At 53.3% G+C, this 18,012-nt stretch overlaps 6 protein-coding genes across 6 annotated transcripts; 2 read left to right on the top strand and 4 right to left on the bottom strand.

Moving 5' to 3' along the window:
• Window positions 1-798: 798 nt before the first annotated feature.
• Window positions 799-1,933, top strand: SODALDRAFT_362269 (hypothetical protein; the record flags this gene model as incomplete). Its single annotated transcript, XM_028614443.1, has 4 exons — window positions 799-1,397; window positions 1,465-1,547; window positions 1,624-1,775; window positions 1,835-1,933. The coding sequence occupies 4 exons, from the start codon at window positions 799-801 to the stop codon at window positions 1,931-1,933; spliced, it is 933 nt and encodes a 310-aa protein (XP_028464267.1).
• Window positions 1,934-2,378: 445 nt separating this feature from the next.
• SODALDRAFT_325791 (hypothetical protein) lies at window positions 2,379-3,697 on the bottom strand (the record flags this gene model as incomplete). Its single annotated transcript, XM_028610019.1, has 3 exons — window positions 2,379-3,301; window positions 3,379-3,459; window positions 3,535-3,697. The coding sequence occupies 3 exons, from the start codon at window positions 3,695-3,697 to the stop codon at window positions 2,379-2,381; spliced, it is 1,167 nt and encodes a 388-aa protein (XP_028464266.1).
• A 785-nt stretch (window positions 3,698-4,482) lies between these two features.
• Window positions 4,483-5,717, top strand: SODALDRAFT_325790 (hypothetical protein; the record flags this gene model as incomplete). Its single annotated transcript, XM_028610018.1, has 6 exons — window positions 4,483-4,547; window positions 4,663-4,706; window positions 4,852-4,940; window positions 5,060-5,146; window positions 5,200-5,401; window positions 5,563-5,717. 6 exons carry the CDS (start codon window positions 4,483-4,485, stop codon window positions 5,715-5,717), a joined length of 642 nt encoding a protein of 213 aa, XP_028464265.1.
• A 2,240-nt stretch (window positions 5,718-7,957) lies between these two features.
• On the bottom strand, window positions 7,958-8,807 carry SODALDRAFT_220085 (hypothetical protein). Its single transcript, XM_028607328.1, has one exon. It carries the CDS (start codon window positions 8,751-8,753, stop codon window positions 8,118-8,120), a length of 636 nt encoding a protein of 211 aa, XP_028464264.1. The 5' UTR covers window positions 8,754-8,807; the 3' UTR covers window positions 7,958-8,117.
• A 2,124-nt stretch (window positions 8,808-10,931) lies between these two features.
• On the bottom strand, window positions 10,932-12,795 carry SODALDRAFT_380771 (hypothetical protein; the record flags this gene model as incomplete). The annotated part of the gene is made up of 8 exons (XM_028615127.1): window positions 12,535-12,795; window positions 12,441-12,490; window positions 12,304-12,410; window positions 12,114-12,144; window positions 11,762-12,022; window positions 11,451-11,537; window positions 11,240-11,416; window positions 10,932-11,010 (listed from the first exon to the last, which is right to left on the bottom strand). Exons 1-8 carry the CDS (start codon window positions 12,577-12,579, stop codon window positions 10,932-10,934), a joined length of 837 nt encoding a protein of 278 aa, XP_028464263.1. The 5' UTR covers window positions 12,580-12,795.
• Window positions 12,796-13,338: 543 nt separating this feature from the next.
• On the bottom strand, window positions 13,339-17,483 carry SODALDRAFT_335556 (Hira-domain-containing protein). Its single transcript, XM_028612493.1, has 3 exons — window positions 16,945-17,483; window positions 13,986-16,817; window positions 13,339-13,879 (listed from the first exon to the last, which is right to left on the bottom strand). The coding sequence occupies exons 1-3, from the start codon at window positions 17,270-17,272 to the stop codon at window positions 13,770-13,772; spliced, it is 3,270 nt and encodes a 1,089-aa protein (XP_028464262.1). The 5' UTR covers window positions 17,273-17,483; the 3' UTR covers window positions 13,339-13,769.
• Between the last annotated feature and the right edge of the window lie 529 nt (window positions 17,484-18,012).

Genomic DNA, 18,012 nt, shown 5'->3' with positions numbered 1-18,012 from the left:
ACATGATGCGGAATTATAACGTGCAGCTCCATGATGGTGTAATATGGTGAAATCCGTGATTATTGGTGAAGCGGCGAGCCTAGAGGGTTATCTCGCAGTTGGGCATGTGTCATGTGGTTCTCTATGAGACCGAGCCTCTAAGGGACCCCAGAGTTGAGGAGCCGCTCAACGCTCGATGCCAGCGTTCCAACTCACTTGTTCTGCGGGTAGAACTTAAAAGCCGAGCCCTCTTACTAAACGGCTCTCCATCACTGTTTTACAACACGATTGTAGATAAGCGGTTGGTCTCTCATGCTCAATGGCCAGTTGGCGCCACAATGTTGGGATATCTTGCGACTTGTTTCGATATTTCGTGACTGGCGGTGGAAGGACCCCCTACATTCCTTGCTGGCAAGTGAAGAAACGTTTTGAATCGCTTGACAGGAGAAAAGGGGTAAGCCGGCTAACCTCTGCCCTTGGAGATGTGCCTGTCATCTGGCCGCCCAGAACTCCTGGTCAACTCCAGATGGCTGCGCCTTCAGCGTTAGGGGCCGAAATGATCCATGTAAGAAAAACACAAACAGTAATATAGATGATTACCTCTCCAATCCATCTGGGAGAAATCTAACGTGGTGGAGATGGCTCCAACACAGGACACGAACTGTACATATAATATATCACCTACCATGTAAGCCGCATCCCGCTTAAGGTTTGAGATCTTAATATTTACAAAAGGACAACGGTAGGTACCTACAGGTAGGGGAAATAGGGGGAAAGTCCCCGGATTTCCTTTTCAAATTTTATTTATTCATTTATTTCATGTTGTTTGCGAAATTCTCAAACTCGAACCGTCTGGAACTCCGTAATACAACCCATATCGCCTCCGAAACAAGGTTCCGTGTAATTAAGGTCTCGGCTCCCGGACCCGGCCGGCAACCGACCCACAGGAGCACGGCGCCGCCGATAGCACCATCCCATGCCACGTCCTACGAGACAAACAACGGTACACAGCACCGGGCAGGCCGCAAGGCAGGACAAGGCAAGTTGCAACGGCAGCAAGTCGAGAACACCACTATACGTTACTTGCTCCGTTACTTATGCAAGCCTGCGTTTCCCCGCGCCCGTCGCGCCCAATCAGCATTACAGCAGCCAGCCGCCGGGTATAATAAACCAACAAGCCACGACGGGCGGCGATTTAACAAAACCGGTATTCGTGGTCGGCAGGCATTTTTAGGATCCTCTCGAGTTCAATCCCGTCTCTCGGTCGAGACCGCCCGCAGCATAGTCACTGCACTGACGACCTTGCATAATCTATGTAATTCACGCCACCTCGCACATGCATTTTTCACTCTGACACAAAACGGCTGGGGTTTATGCAACGAGCATATTTGCCGCTGTCAACCGGTTTCCGGACCCTTGTCATCGCCCGGCTCTGCCATGCCAGGGGTTTCCCCTAGTCTGGTGGCGTAATGATGAACCGTGCAGGATCGCTCTCAATCTCGCCTATGTCTCGGGTATCATCGCGCTCAGCCACAAGTCCGTGTCCTCGGAATGCCGGCCCCTACCTCGTACCATCTTCACCACATGTTAAAGTACGAAGTACTGCACAGAACGAGGTGGCAATCCATCATTGCCACCACTCAGGAGTCTTTCACCATCTTCGTTCAGAAGAAGACGGGGTTCAAAGGGGACATGGACTGACGGGTTTACCGCATGAGCAGAATGGCGCGCCAACCCCCTGGCACTTTAGCCTCCACTCTGACCTCGAGCGACATTCACTGTCCAACATCCTCCATGTCAGAGATGTCGGATATCATGCATTCTAGCACAAATTGTCCATCCCTTTGCCGTGGAGCTGGGTATTGTAATTTCCATTTACTATGCGCCTGCTGGGTTCAAGCCACACCCTATGGTCTCTCTCCCAGCCCCAAGACAGAATACAGATGCATTGTAACAACTAGGGTATAGTGCCAACTATCCAACTCGTTCGGTCCAAAGGACAACAAAAGCCCCGACACCTTTGTTTTATATCCTCCAACTCCGAATCCACGCCTTTTGAAAGTCCAGCAGCCAGAAAAATAGAAACCGCAAAAGAAAATAAAGGTCTTCCCACCGTAGTTTCAGCATACAGTTGCCAGACCCATCCCAACGCCTTCCTTACCCTTGGCGTCGAAATTCCCCCTATTTTTCTTTCTCTCTTAGGCTACTATGTAGCCCGTCCCTGTAGCATCACGGCCGGCGGCGACCGCGTTGGAGCAGCTCTGCTCCCAACTGCCAGACTTGGCGTGCACTCCGAGAAGACCATCCCCTATAGGCGCCCATCTGCCAGACTTGCCACGAAGGCTGTCGGCGGCAGAAATGGGGTACAGGGCCTCACCGGATGGCTTCTCGGCGAGTTCCTAGGCGGAAGGCGGCGTTTGAGAGTAGTGCGCGTGGGCTGCCGCGGTCGGATGACCATTGATGTGGCCGTAGCCGGCGTAATAATCGGGAATAACTCCCGCATGTGGTCCATACATGGACATGGAATGTGTACTGGTAGGGCTGATGGTGGTAGGGCTGTGTGCCAAACTGCTTCCGTTCAACATGTGGCCTGGGGCCATATTCTGCTGAAAATATGAAGACTGGCCGTAGAATCCGGCGCCCACTTGGCCCCGGGGAGACATGTTGCTCATGACAGGACCCATACTGGAGCTCAACGGACGCTGTGGTCGTATCCCTCCGGAGGTGTGGACCATGCCGGTGGACGAAGCAGGGCTGGGCGGAATGTTGCCCTGAAGAGACCCGGAACCGGGAGAAGTCTGAACAGGTGACAAGGTGGAGGCCCCCACGCCCACTGCACGATAATTGCCCTCTTCATCTGTCCTTCGTCGCTGCGGCATGTCCTTTCGGGGGTCATCGCCGGACGGGGCAAAACGCTTGTTCCCTTTCATGCCCTGCGACTGCCGAGAATCCTTGCGGATGCGGACGCGGACGCCTTGGTCGCTGAGGCTCCGAGTCAAGAAGGTAGACTCGGCCAAGCCTGGGAAATTTTTGGCAGGGTAGACGTAGAACGGCTCGGATTTGATGCCCGCGAGTTGTCTGCAGTCGTCGCCAGCCATTTCGTAAAGGGTAAAGTGAAGCTTGAACAAGCCTTCGACCTTGACCGACACGTCGCTGAATACGAAGTAGGCCACATCCTGATTCTGCACGTCCTTCAGCCGATGGAGTGAAGACACTATGGTTCCGATGAGCTTGTTTCCTTCCACTGGCTTCTCGATTGTTTGGCCTTTGCTGTCCTTCTCGCCGACATCGATCAGGTGGCACATGACAAAATGATAGGGATCTGACGATGCATGTCGTTAGATAACTGTACGGTGTTCTGCCCCTAAGGCTACCGGTATGCTAGGGCATGCTACTTACTGGTCAAGTAGACTCCGGTAGGGTCGCGTCCCGGCGAGACTTGAAGACGAACTACTGGCGGAGGGTCGATGGGCTTTCGGTCTAACGTACAACTGTTAGCGCACGCGCGCAATAATTCAGCGCACAGAGAAAGGGCCATCCAACCAACCAACCAACCTTTGTCTTTCCCATTGTGAACTCTGCCATGGACTGGATGCTGGATGATGGAGAGCATGTAGTTCGGGTCCCCTGTGGAGGTCGTGGCTTGTGGATTTGAATCGGATAATGTTGAAGAGGGCGAGTGTACCTGTACCTCGTTTCTCCTGTAAATGGGACTCATGGTGCCGCACTGGTTGTACGGAGGTAACTCCATTCGTAATAAACCACGGAAACAGGTCTTCGAAAGATGTAACCGAGCTTTTAGCTTGCGCTCCCCCGCGCAACTGTCGGTAGTCTTTGCAACCCCGTCCTTTGAGGACGCAAGTCACAGACTCGCGGCGCCGAAAAGTAAGAGATTAGGCGTGCTATCGGAAAGCGGGAGACCGATTATCCAGTGGTTTGAGTCTGGAATGTGTGAGCTCGCGTGTGCTGAGAGAGGAAGGCGAGAGAAGGCAGCTGATCAGGAGGACCAAGACGGGTACAGGTCAGACAAGAGATCGTGTAACTCGCAGTTGAGTATGTCGATCATGCAAATGTCACTGACGATAACTATATGCTGTGGTCAACTGGTCCGTTGGAACTGATCGGTGCGCCCGAGACCGCCAAGTCCTTGAGGTCGAGAGTCGCCCGGAGAGTGGAGGTCTCTTAAGTCCGAGGCGCGTCGCGCTTGTCCCCGGCCAACTTGACAAATAGATGAAACGGAGATGGTGATGTAACAATACTGAGTCGTAGACGGAAGACCAGGACGCGTTTCGGAGTGTTGCGTCACTGATAGTGTGGAGGGGTGCGCTGGGACTCTGGGAGGATATGTTAGGATGGGACCTCTTTCTCTGCTTTCGTAGATAAGAAGAATGGGGGAGTTTCGAGGTGTGATGGAAGACCCAAGCCAGGCGCTCTGAAGTTAAGAGAGGACAAGGACTGAATAGATGGTGACGGAAGATGACAGTACTGTGAAGAGTATCCGTAATGGACGAAAGCGTGATGCGGTTGTGTCTGTGTCTGTGTCTGTTGGGTAGGCGCAAGGGCTCAAGGTAGGGAATCCCAACTTGGGGCCGGAGAAGCTTGATTGGTAGACCAGGACGGGAAACCCTTGTCAAAGTCCCGACTTTCTACCAGGTAAATAAACCAGAGTGGCAACGGGCAAAGGGCCTTCCGCGCGTCATACGGCCACTCGGGTGCGTACAAAGTAGGTAAGGTACCTTAGGTAAGGTAGGTGCGTGGGTTGCGGGAATATACAGTGTAGACGCTTTACCTTGCTACCTCTACCATGCAAGGCCGGCACTGTTGACTCCGTTGCTTGATCTCACCTTCTCAGGTTGCTCCTTCTTCATGTAGACTGGATGCTAAGACGGCAGAAGGAGCACCTGCAGGCGACTTCCATGTTGCGAGGCGCTGGTACTGCCGGGACACAGTGGATACACACCGTAGGTAGAAGCCAGAGGAGGAAATGTAATCCCAAGTGGGGAGACTTTGAGTAAGAGGGGTTTGAGGGGTAGAAGGAGAAACAGGGGGGGTGATGTAGACGGGGTACACTGTGTACTAGAAGTACATATTATCTTCAAGAGAAGTGAGGCAAGTGAAAAAGGAGACTCCAGCAAGGCAAAAGGGGGTGGCTCTAGTCCCGTATAAAGTATGCCGTATGTGATGACAGGAAGGAGGAACGGAACAAGAATACATTGGCAGGAAGAGGAGGTGGAGGAGTGTCATCTGCTGTCAGACCACCTGGTCGTGCTTTTTGGTACGGGCAAGGCAGGAAGATCTGGGGAAGGTACCAAGCACCTGACAGGCATGGTCATGGTGCCTTGGCTGGGCCGCTGGGGAGCCTGGCGGTACATGGGAGGTAGCGGGAATACATCAACTCCCCATCCCGCGGTAGCAGAGTTAGGTAAGTTATTGTGCTCACTTGAAGCCAGAGCCAATGGTGCGGGTTTGACATTGGGATGGTAGATGGAAAGGCACGCAGGCATGATCATATTTGGACGGACGACCAGCTCAGTTCCGAGACAAAAAAAATAAAGGTGACTTGACCTACCGTTGGTACCTTAGCTAGAAAGTTGAACAGAACTCCACGACGCAAAGAGCATCTATATGCCGTTGTGGGATCTTCACGTATCCCAGACAGGCGTGGGCATGGAATCTCTCTGCTCTTGGATTCGGACGAGACAATGGCGGCGCTGGGATTCGGCCCTTCGGGGGGCTGAGAGGGGTTTCGGTCGACAAGTGGTACGTCCAGGCAGGGAGTCGGGAGAAACTTTGAGTGATGGTGCGCAAAGTTGTGGTCGAAACGAGGGTTGTGTAAGGGCAGGAAGCAACAGAGTCAAGTCGTGGATGATAACCTGGTAAGGCCGTTGGGGGGTTGTCAGAACCACAATCCCTGAATCTCGCTTTTCTGTCCGACGGCGCTGTGTGTCTTCGACCGGAGATGTCACGCTACGGGGCGAGGAAGTGTTGTCGCGTTGCGCCGCCTTGATTGAGTATGAAAGAAGGAACCGATGGAGTTGCAGGAGGTCGTTGAGATTCAAGAAACTAAGTACGGTGCGAGAAGCTCGGCCGACGCGTCACTCTCATGCTAATGTATATTGTATTAGACAGGGAGATATGGACGGAAACTATGGTGCATGAGCATCCCTATGGATGGCGATGGCGATGATGTTAAAGGTTTCCGTCCAATCTCCCAGCATCCCGGCATCCTATCCGCCCAGGGTCCAAACGCGAAGCCCTGGAGCTTGACTAAAAGATTGAGGACTTGGCGGACGTCTCTGCCGGAGCGAAGGGTGGTGGAGGTAGTGACTCGGCAGCGCCAGAGTGTGGCTCTTGTCCCTCACTTCGGCAGAGCAGGGACCAGGGTGGGCGTGAGGTCGCCCAAGGGGCATGTATGGACGGTGTGTCTCTATTAAAGTACCTACGCAGTGTCCAGTACCTAATACGTATCCAAACTGAGACGAACTGGTCACAGAGGTCTAACATCTAGGGGATCATTTCGCCGCACATTATGCCATCGACTTCTTACTTAGGCCTAGAGAAAAACAGTCCAAAAAAGAAAACCTATACTTTTTTTTTAAAAAAAAAAAAAGAAAAAAAAATCCTACATTGGCTCGACGTGTTCACACAGAACCAGAAGTCTAGAAAGTGCTAGTGGCCTGCGTTAGTATGTGAAGACCCAATAGCAAGTCGACGCTGGCAAGGAGGAGGCTATACTAGGTCTCTTAAGTGTGCCATATCAAAGGTACTCTGGTAGTATTTGGACGGGGCTATGGGCCCACGATCGAGGACCGCAGAGCAAACGGTTGGCGGAAAACAACGGTCAACGCGTGTTAACATTGTGTGTGACGAGAAAGTGCTTATCGTCTTAGGGATATATATAGATATTCATATTTACTCCGTATTACCGTAATTCGGTTTTCGTACGCATTGTGTGCCTAGGAACTTGAACTCATGTACTTCATATTACCATCAACATGCAATGCTTAACAAGAAATGTCATGGCAACGAAATAATTAAGATGAGTGAGGAAGGAAGGGAAGTCTTGAGGGAGAAACCGCCGCAACTTGGAGGGGGGTGTCAGATTTAACGCCAGGTACGGGTACCTATGCAGAGGCTAGGCTAAAGTTGGGACGGAATCGACCACTTGGTAATTACGTGTAGAACCGTGGGTTTAGCTTCAAACAGCCGAGAAACCAGGGCTTGACAGACCGGGGGTTAGGCCCCGTAACCACTACCACCGTGGTGACTACAGTACTGGCACTGGTCGCTCACACCCGGACCATGGTACATTTCGTTTGTATCCCCGTAGATATTACTCGTAGTACCTACCTACCTTACGACGGAGAGAGATTTATGGTACGTATCATCGTATGTATAGGGGAGAGGTTGCGAGTTGATGCGTAGCTAGCTAAAGCAGTGATGTCCACACGAGGAGAGATACATAAAGGGATGATGAAGGAATGCACACCAATGCAGTCCAATGCAGACAGTCTTGGGGAAATGAGCTGAGCTGCAAGTCGAGTCAACGACGGCAGCTTGCTTGCGCGGCCAGCTTGAGTGAGGCCCAGAGGGTCGGGGACGGAGCCAGAATACCCGGGCGGCAGCATCGTCCGGCGTTCCCGCCCATAGACGTAGAATAGACGTAGACATGATCGCAGGTGCACTGCATACCTACACGCATGATACACCCGCCTGGCTATCATAACAAAACGCGGTGCGCATGCACAACAACATCGCGTTTGGGGCAGGACTAGCGCGTTGGGTGGGCACTACGCACCAGATCAGGACAAGCGGGGGACGTGGAGGGAAAGGCGGCAACTGGTTTGGGGCTCAGGCAGGCGTCTGTCTGTCTGAAAATAGCCGGCCCGAGAGACGCAAGAAAGGTCGTTTTGGCCCAGGGCGAACCCGGAAGTGGGGGGAGGAGAGAGTCCGAGGAAGAGAAGGGGGAGGGTGGGAGGGTAATTAAGCAGGGTGTCATGTCGTTTTAGCCGTGAAAAAGCCCGATGCAAAGAGATCCGGGCCAGCGGACTCTTACGTTGTACGCTGTATCCATGCCTACATAGGTAATCCCGTCAATGACTTTTTCTAGGATAATACCTACCGTCACGTTATGCGAGCTAGGTAGCTACTAATGCTACTCGACGTCTCAGGTCTGTGCGGTACAGGTATTCGTGCACGCCTTGACGAGATCGGAGAGGGCGGGAAGAAAGGAAGAAAAGAAAGCGGGGAAAAAGAAAGAAACAAAAGAAAAAAAGAAACAAAAAAGGAAACAAAAAAAAAAGAAGAAAAGGCAGGCAAAGAACAAGGGCTGGAATGAGGGAGGTGAGTCGAAAGATGGTGCAAGACCGGGAAGCATGACATGGCTGGCTTGGGCCAAGCCAAGTCCTGGCTGAAGCAGAACAAATCTGTGGAAGCATCTGAGACACGCCTTGGGGAAGCATCGTGCATGACCGGGTCGATCGATTTGGGGGAGAGGCCCTCTGGTGCTTGGACCGGACCAGCATGGCATGTCGTCGGGTGGGCCGATTCCCCGGCACAGCCGAGGCCTTGGAACGCTTTCTTTCCCCACGGTGGTCCATCATGCTTTGATGCCCTTCACGATTTGGGGAGAGTAGGGCAAGAGCACTGCATTGATCGCATGGAGGTCGTGTGTTCCAGGAAGCGAAAAAGGTACCCTGCGTTACTGGGTGGAATGGAAGATGTCGTTGTTCATTTCGGGCTTCGAAAACGAGGACAAGGCAACGATCTTTCATGAAGGAATTTCGGGACAATCTCAATTTAGAAATTTTTGGAGAGGCCAGACAACGACTATCACGGCAGCCCGGGATAACAGGGCCGAGGAGGGAAATAGGCAGGTACAGTAGGAAATCACAGTATGTAGAGCTTACTATACTGTTCGTAAATTACAGCAAGAAGCGAAAAGGGCCAGAAGGAACTTTGTCAGCTCTGCAGCGCGCACGGCGTCACATAATTAGTATCGCCACAGAAATTAACCTTGCGTGAGTGAGTACTTGCAATAGACGTCTAAAAGGTATTCTACTCGAGCTACACTGCTATGAAAACGCAAAAGTCTCGCCCTTGAATGTATACAGTATGTCAATACAGTGCTTATGCGCTGTACTAACAGTGAAACATCCCCTACCTTTAAGGGGGGAAACGAGAATGGCACCTTGGGACGGCACTAGTTTGACAGGCTGGGTGGGGTGTGTGTGCCTCTACCAACCAAACCATTTCTGTCATGTTCCGATAACGTATTGACTTAACAAAGCATTGCACTACCCAGACGGTACATTACCGATGACATCGAGGCCTATATCATAGGGAGGTACGCTCGGATACCTCAATGGTCAGTTAGATCAAGTTACCTCTCCCGTCGGCCCGAGAGCTACCGGTCTTTTCTGATGCATGGTCGTTTCTGTCCAAAGGTTCTCCTAACCTCGACTGCCGCACCGACTTGCCTTGTGGCTCTTGTCCTCCTCACAGTTCACTCCCTGGCCACCAACACGACGTTACGGTTTACCTACCAAAGCGTTTGCGCTGTGTGGTGATGACTGCCTGCCGTTCGTTGTTTCGCTACTGGAAGCGAAACCCCCCTGTTCGTCCGATGATGTTATGTTCATCTTCACTCGAGTACGTGTAGCCGAGGACGCATTTCGTAGTTCGTACGATACAACGGTCTCTGGGCCTAGATACTTTCTGCCAACATGCGGCTGCCCGATGAACGGACAACCGCGTCCGCCCCAACCGGCTACGATCCCACTGCAAATAGTTGCACAGTGCCTTGCTTGATGGAAAACCAACGTCGAAGCTGCGTGCTCTGCACGTTGCTCACGCCTACAGATCCACGTGCCGTCCGAGTACCACCTTTTTGTATGATCTTCGTGCAGGATTTCTGCACTCCCCTCTCCCCAAACACGCAGTTTATTCATCAACCTCATCAGCCGACACTGAATGGATCCATCTCAATGCAAGGTCGAGTTTCTGGCACTTGGCATTTAGCCGTGTCGTGTTTCGTTGTCCGACTAGAGGACAAGGTGTTTTCTTTTTCTCCCGTCTCTTTATATCACAACGGGAAACAAGTTTCCTGTTTTGCCGCACAGTGGGCGAGATGGTGATGGGAGGTTCTCCCGTGTTTTAAGACTCAAGAGTACTTTGCCCCTGGTATTCGTTTAATCATGGTAGCGTCTGGCGAATGTCTGGGTTGAACAAAGTGAGTAATACGTCAATTCATGTCGACTACGGGGATCCCGCTTGCTCCAGAACCTTGGGTGCTGTTCGTCAGCCCAGCGAACTGAGATCGTGACGGGTGTATCCGCAGCGCCCGAACCAGACCAGTGCATTTATTGCCAGGTCGGACCCGAGCTTCTCTTTGTTGACTTGGTACATACATACGAAATAATCATTCATCTCCCCATTCATGATATTTGTAAACTCGAGCATATTTGCGAATCCTAGAGGCAAGGCTGTTGAGGATGGACTCTACGGCTGGACAGATACCTGGTGTTTAGCCATCCTAAGATAAGTTCTTACGATCGACCTTCTTTCCTCCCGACTCGTCGTTCTTCTCTCTCAATAATACACATGTTAAGAGCAGCATAAGCACCACCAAACAAGACTGCAAGCCTGCTTGCGGCAGAAAGACCACCTTGACCTAACTCCTTTGAGGGCAAAGGGGGCAGTACCGGCAGGCTTTGCACGTCTACGTTGTATTACGTCCAGGTAGGTAACTCCGTCAGTTATTTCGCCAAGACGTCAATTTGAACACGGGGTTACATTGAGTTCATTTCTTTTGCCGTTTAGGCTGATAAGAAGCGAGCTCCACAGTCCAAATGTTTCCCAGTCGTCCGTTCACGGAGAATGATGCACCCCGGATTTCAATTCCATGTTTTTTTCTTTCTTTTTTCTTTTTTTCTGGACATGATCTTCACTTTTCAGGCGAGTCGACCAGGGACGGGGACATATGTAATTATTCTGCTTTTGGGGAATACTTCGTCGTATGCGTACAATATGCTGCAGTTGGCTGCTCCATCACGCCGCATTTTGGGGGGGGGGGGTTTATCCTCGTATTAAACTGAGGGATAAACTTCGTCTCATACATACATACATACATACATACATACATACATACATACATACATACATAGTTGCGGGAGCGAACATTAATATTAGGTGGCGCTTTTCACTTTCACAAAGATATCTCAATTGGCTTTATTTTGCTTCCTCTTCTCCCCCCCCCCACGCGTGAAGCGATCTTCGCGGCAGTCCAGGGTTGACATCGGGCATTTTTTCGGTCGCCGGACGGTGAGTGAGGATTTGATGCCCGAACAAGAAACTGTTCTCCGCCAAAGTTGCCGGTTTCTGCACCCAGTAGGCGAGTCCGTAGTTGTGGCGGGTACGCACACCGCCAGGGCGGGAACTTGGAAGGGGAGGTCCGTTCTCGCCAAACTGACATGGGGATGTAATGAGTGTGTGGGTTGTGGGTTGCGGGTTGCGGGTTGCGGGTCGCATTCCTATGTGTCGTTGATCTGACCAGGGACCTGTGTCCGTGTCGTTGATTCGTTTCTCATCCCCTACCTCCCCCCGCAACCAACCTGACAGTTGCTTGATTTTGGGGGGGTATAAAAGTCGGTGATATTCTAATAAGATGGAGTCGATGGAGTCGAAGGTGGTATCCGTCACAGTCCCTTTTTTCTTTCTCGAGAATGCCCATTTTGGTTACATCTCTAGCGCGCCTTTCGCCCAATCCGGCTTCGCTAGTCACCACTGTCCAATATCAGGCAATGCCATGGTCTGAAAAGGGTAGAGAATGGCGATAGCAGTCGAAAAGTCGAAAAGCCGGCACCCCGAAGTGACATCGCGCCCTCTGCCGGTGGGGTACCGTTGCAACGCCGGTCCATCCAAGGGGGCCCAGCAACTCCTGTCTCCTGTCATGGAGCTGCAGTCTTCTGAAGGGGGATTAGGGAGAGCACTTTGCACTTTGGAAATATTTCCCCCCCAACCAGGAAGGGGCAGCTTGAGATCACTGCAACAACCGCGATGGGGATCATCACACTCGCCTCCGGACCATGACGAACGAGACTACAACGTACAACGTACTACCGGTAAGCCGCCACAGAAGAAGACAGATGAGGGTATCAGGGATGGCTTGTCACTTGTGCAGAGAAGCCTAGGCACAATGGGGGAGGGGCATGGACCCGGTAACACAACGACGCTATGCGTCCGAGCTTCCGGAAGCCTTCCCGATGGCGGGCGTGGATTGATAACCAGGAAATGAAGGGAAATGGGCATTGATTATCGACGAACGGATGTCCTGGGCGTGGACACACGAGCCAGCGCACATAATCAGGCAACGGACGGACTGAATCTCCAATCTCTCTGCTGCCCAGACGGAGCCAAGGGTACATGGCTTCCTGGGTAGGTCAGTGAGACCAACTACGCACAGACAGATGTTCAAAATCTCGAATGACGGCTCATGGGAATCCAACATGTTCTGGAACAAAGATCGGGTGTTTGGGCTTTGTTATGCCGTCTTACCATTTCGATCATCTCCGTAGGTGCGGGCGATTTCTTCCTCGGCATCAAACTAAAGCGAAGGGGCTTAGAACACGCGTCGCATTGCAATTCAGCCTCTTTGGACTCTCTTATACGCCGTATTAAGGGCTAGGGCGAACGTATAACCGCTCCTTACAGGCACCCAATCAATCACGCGACATTCATGAAGAAGACCAAAGTCGATGGTTATCCCTACACCAGAATGCATAATAAATAAATGGATTAAAAAGGGGGCTTCTTGGGAAATGAGGATCCTGGTTTTGGTGTTGGTACTTTCAATTCCTACTCCGTATCATTTATCGACACCTCGGGACTTTGGGAGACAGAGTTGCCAAAGTAGAAAATCTAGAAGGGCCGCCTCAGATGATGTTCGTTTCCCAGAAATTGTAGAGTTGCATCAAGGTTGTTCCAAGTCGCAGCGGTGTGCGCGACCCCCTGAATAAGGAATGTGTGTGGTGGCAGTGGCGAATCCAAGCAAAGGCACTTTGCTCAGAAACACAAGGATGACAGACAGGGTGCCAATGTATGAATTCGATATCTCTGCTGGGATTGCGTCGCGAATCGAGGCTTGAGACCTGTGAAGAGTGCATGTGCTGTAGCACAGTCGCCCTTGATGTGAAGGAAAGGCTTGCCACGAGTTCGTTTAAGCCACCTATGCTAGCATAGGGACCTTCTTCGCAATTCGTTATACACCGTGCTTGCGAACCACAGGCTGTTGAAAAGCCAGTAGAACATGGCTCGCCGTAAGAGCCTGCCACCGAGAGTCAAGCGTCAAAACGGATGAGTGTCAGAAGCCCAGCGACCGAATTGTATTCCACTCTTCGTAGCATATATTTGTTGGACATGGGGGGTAAGAAATTCCCCATCGTCGTCTTCCTCGAACAGAAGCAACCAAATACGCCAGTAACTCCAACTGACGCCTCGCAGGCGGACTATAAGCCTAGATGTATGTGTCTTGTGTGAAAAGCCAGCCGCACTCATTCCCCCATCCATAATATTTCCCCCCCAGCTGCCTACCCTGTCCTTCTTCACCAAGAGGACCCCCCCGTTCCCTCATAGACGGAAGACACAAAAGACAACGCTGCGAATAACCTGCGTGTAAAAGAAAGAGGAAGTAGTACATATACACTGCAGTGTGCCGTCCGAGAAGATGCCTGAAGATGCGGCATTGTCGTTTGGCCGTTGATACATGGCACAGAAAGAGTTGTCATGAAGGCTCAGGCCTCGACCTCCATTGGGTTGCCATCGTCGGCATCGTCTGATTCTAGAGTTAGATCCAGGACGCGGGCGTATTGGACAGTTAGCCGTTGTAATTCCCTGAATTTGCCTGCCATGGTTGTCAGCTGTGTCGCCAATGAGAAAGCGAGAGAAGGAAAGAAAGAAGAGGAGAAAATAGAAAAGAAGAAAAAAAAAAGAAGAAAAAGAAAACGCACCGAGAATCATGACGACGCCCTTGAGCAACTCCTTCCGATCCCATCCACAAATCTCCTCCTCCGCCGTATACCAGCCTCTCCCCTCGCTCGTCTGCCCCTTCGTATCCTTGAGGATCCCACCCAGCAAACTGTTCAGCAGCTCCTCGACCTTCCCGCGCAGGCCCTCGGCCCCGATGCGTTTGGCATACATGAAGAGGTAGAGGCGGAACTCGTCCCGAGCCCCCATCTGCAGCGCGGCAGCGATGCGGTTCTCCAGATGCGCGATGCTCACGGTGCTCTCGAAGGCCTCGAAGCCGTCCTTGGCCATCAGCGTCTTGATGATGCGCTGCAGCGTGTACGCCCTGCCGCGCAGGAGGAACTCGTTGGTCGTGTGCCGCTCGAGGTGCGGGATGACCCCGGCCGAGACGGGGACGGCCTGGTTCTCCTTCTCCTTCTCCTTCTCCTTGTCCTTGTCCCTGTCCCTGTCCCTGTCGTTCTTCGCCGACGACGACGGCGCGACCGGACCAACCGCCGTGGATTGCAGCGCGCTGACGGACGAGTCGTTGCTGTTCCAGTACTGCGAACCGACGGCCCACCAGGCCTCGCTGACGCGTTGCCAGGCGTACATTTCGCGGGCGTAAAAGTAGCCGTCGCCGTTGGTGAGCGTGACGACCATGTGGCCCGTCGAGTTGAGAGACGCCGAGGTGACGCCGGGACCGGAGCTGGCGGCGTGCGGGTTCAGGGTCGTCGTGGCCAGCTCGAGGACCGGTCCCAGGGAGACGGGGGGGTGGGGGGAGGATTGGGTTTTGACGTTCCAGACGTAGCAGAGGCCGACGGCATTGATGCACAGCAGCCAGTGCTCGCGGCTCTCGAGGATGACGGGTTGCGACTCGGTGACGACGGCGTTCATCAGCCTCCGTCCGGCCGGCGTCCACATGTAGATGCTGCCGTCCTCGCAGGCCGCCGCCCAGAAGTGTTTGTTGCCCGTGACGAGCAGGACGGCGCGGGGCAGGTAGTCCTGCCACACGAGCATGCCGCGTTTGACGACCGTGACGTGCGACGGGTCCTTGGCACTGACGGGGTTGCGGGCTTCCAGGACGAGGTTCTCCGGCGCCTTGGACGCTTCGTCGAGGCTGGCGCTATCCTCTCCCACAAGAATTCCGCGCTCCATCGGCCTGACAATGTGGGATCGAACTTTCGGGACGGCCAGCCGAATCTGCGCAAGCGCCATGGACGGGTTGACGACGGCAGGTCGTAGGTACTCCGGCGTCGGAATCACCCCCTGCGGCCGTTCCGCCACGGAAGCAGGCTCTACACCGTCCGGTCCGTTCACGACGATAGGGGTCGGGCCTGCTGTCGGTCGCCTTCTTGTCGCATCGTCTTCTTCCTCCCCTTCCATGGCGATGGCTTTCCGTTTGTTGCCCAGAAGCATGGCCGCGATCCCGCCTTTCGGAAGCCCGTCCACCGGCTTACTAAGGTCGAGGATGGACAGCGGCGCATCGTTCTGAGACCCCTTCGCCGTCGATGTCGACCCGACGAGTTGGGTCTGGGGAAGGGACGACTGGCCTGTGCCGGAGGAAGAGACAAGTAAAGGGGCGACGCGTTTCTTGCCGTCTTTTCCGATGGTGACTCGGGCCTTGAGCTCCCTTACACGTTCAGCAGCCTTGTCGGCACTTTCTTCCGCGGGCTTCTTTTTTTCCGTCTCCCTCTCCCTCTCCACCTCTTTTTCCTTTTCCTTTTCCTTGTGCTTCTCCTTCTCTTTGTCTTTCTCCTTGTCCTTGGATTTGTCCGACTCCATATTGCCGTTGGGAAGGGCTTTCGGGGTTGAGGTGCCCGTCCCGTTCGTCTTGATGCCGTTGGCGGTGGGGGCCGCCTCGGCGGCGGCGGAGAGGTCGCCCATGAGAGCTCCCATGCGGGACTCGGCCGCCTTGGACTCTCCCGCCTTGCTGTGGTACTCGAGCTGCAGGCCTTCCACGTCCTCGGCGATGCCCATCCCTTTCCTAGAGGCGCCATACTTTTGCAACGCCTTATCGTTCTCTTCCGCGTTGGCGACCCAGCCGAGCTCGCCCCTGTCGAACCGCAGGGCAATGACGGCGCCATCCAGACTCGACGCGAACAACGTCTGACCGTCGGGCGTCCACGACAGATCGGAGATGGATTTGCTAGCGACGTCCTGGAGGATGACGACGGGACGGGACGTGTTGGTGTTCCAGATGCTCAGTGTCTTGTCCTGGCCCGCCGAGGCGATGACCGTCACGAGCTGGCTGCTGTAACCTTCGTCCGAGGTAACGGGATCGGCCGTGTAGAACAACCTAGGCGAGAACATGCAGACTTCCGTGGGACCCTCGTGCCCGATCAAGTTGATCTCGCTGTCCCAGCGCGTCCGTTCGATGATGGCGACGGAGCTCACCGGCCCGTTGACGGCATTGGCGGCAGCGATGTGGTTGCCATCCGGGGACCAGGAGCATCGGCGGAAATAGGTCGTCAGCGGGGAGCTCTTGAAGGGTGCGTTGATGGTGGTCTCCAAGACGAAGTTATTCACCATGTCGTGCTGTGTGGCGTTCGGGGCCGGGGGCGTGAAGCGGAAGATTTTTATTGTTCGGTCGTCGGAAGCCGTGGCGAAGAACTTGTTGGCAGGGTCGAATGTGATGCCCTTGACGTGGCTCGAGTGGACGGTGAGGGTTTTGAGCTTTTCGAAAGTATGGCCTGACCATACGACGACTTTCGAGTCGAGGCCGACGGAGACCAGAATGGAGGAATCGTAAGACCAGGCGAGGTCCTGGACATCGTTGTCGTGGCCAACGAGACGCTTGTACGTCTTCCAGTTTTCTACGGGAGGTGGCTCGCCAATGCCTGTAGAGTAAAAGTTCCCCGTCAGTAAGTGAACATGTCCATTTTTTAGCAGTCCGGAAAGAGTAGAGTAGATCCGGGCGAAGGGGAGGGGGGGGGGAGGGACGACAGAACGGAGGGGCGCACGCACCGAAGGAAGCGATAGGAGGGTTCTTGTCGAGATGGTAGACGCAGATGAGCTTGTCGTCGGCGCCCGAGGCAAGATAGCGACCATTGGGAGAGAATCGGACAGAGTGGATTGTGCCGAGATGATGGCTCATGTGGCAGAGCTGGCGTGGTTTTCCCGCACTTTTGCCAGTATCTGTGCCGTAGATAGCTTCGGTCGACCAGACACGGACGTGACCGTCACCGCCGGCAGTGGCCAGACGTTTCCCGTCGGGCGAGACATGGCAGCTGTAGACCTCAAAGTCCTTCTGCTCGCCGCTGTGGCTCAGCCAAGCTGGCTTGATGACGTGCATCGCGGCTCGTCTGCATGGGCGATGCTCGATAGAGGGTGAATTCGCATGCGACCGCTCGAACAATTGCTGCAGCGGGATAGCAGCCGACCTTGTCTGAATATGTATATGACTAGTCTAGTAGATTTCGCAGTTGGTATTGGGGTCGGGGTTTGGATGTCGACTTGGGTGACGGATCCGTTGGGTCTCTTGCGCCCGGAAATTCTGGTCGTTGGGGGGGGGGGAGAGGGAGGTCGACACGGACAATCGCGTCGAAGCTCTTCTGTTGGATACGAGACGAGACCGCACGCCAAGACCGGGTTGGAATGAGTTTCGCTGTTAGGTTAATCCGAACCTGAGTCAGCCATATTATCTTATCTCGGTGGCACGATGTTTTTGTGGCTGTGTATAAGTACGGAGTAACACGTAGCACTCCGTAAGGTACTCCGTACGCCGCACGTACCTAGGTATTTATTGTTTATTCGCAGGTCAAATTTCCTCTGCTTAATATTTACTTCTCAGACAACTTTCATCTCTTCAGGCGTTTTTCAAAACTCTAACCGACATTCAAACACGGTGCGTCCCTCGGATTTAAAACGTCGCCCTAATCCTAAGAGGCAGGTCATGTGATCTACCTATAGGTGGAGAGCTTTTACTAGCCTCTCCTATAGCCTAGAGTAGTTATTAGCTTCTTTCTTATATATATATATCTACACTATAGATACAACGAATATCTTAATTTAGTAGTTAGTATAAGGGTTAAC

This window comes from Sodiomyces alkalinus, assembly GCF_003711515.1.
Source record: "Sodiomyces alkalinus F11 unplaced genomic scaffold SODALscaffold_9, whole genome shotgun sequence".
Lineage (NCBI taxonomy): Eukaryota > Fungi > Ascomycota > Sordariomycetes > Glomerellales > Plectosphaerellaceae > Sodiomyces > Sodiomyces alkalinus.
This window is presented reverse-complemented; position numbering and strand designations above follow the sequence as displayed.

What these genes read in the sequence shown, in the direction of transcription:
- SODALDRAFT_220085 (XM_028607328.1), bottom strand. Translation starts at nt 8,753, where the DNA reads ATGAAAGATCGTTGCCTTGTCCTCGTTTTCGAAGCCCGAAATGAACAA.
- SODALDRAFT_335556 (XM_028612493.1), bottom strand. Translation starts at nt 17,272, where the DNA reads ATGCACGTCATCAAGCCAGCTTGGCTGAGCCACAGCGGCGAGCAGAAG. An exon ending in CCCTCCTATCGCTTCCTTCG is followed by an intron (nt 16,818 to 16,944) that starts GTGCGTGCGCCC and finishes TTTACTCTACAG; the next exon opens with GCATTGGCGAGCCACCTCCC. An exon ending in GGGCGTCGTCATGATTCTCG is followed by an intron (nt 13,880 to 13,985) that starts GTGCGTTTTCTT and finishes CAACCATGGCAG; the next exon opens with GCAAATTCAGGGAATTACAA.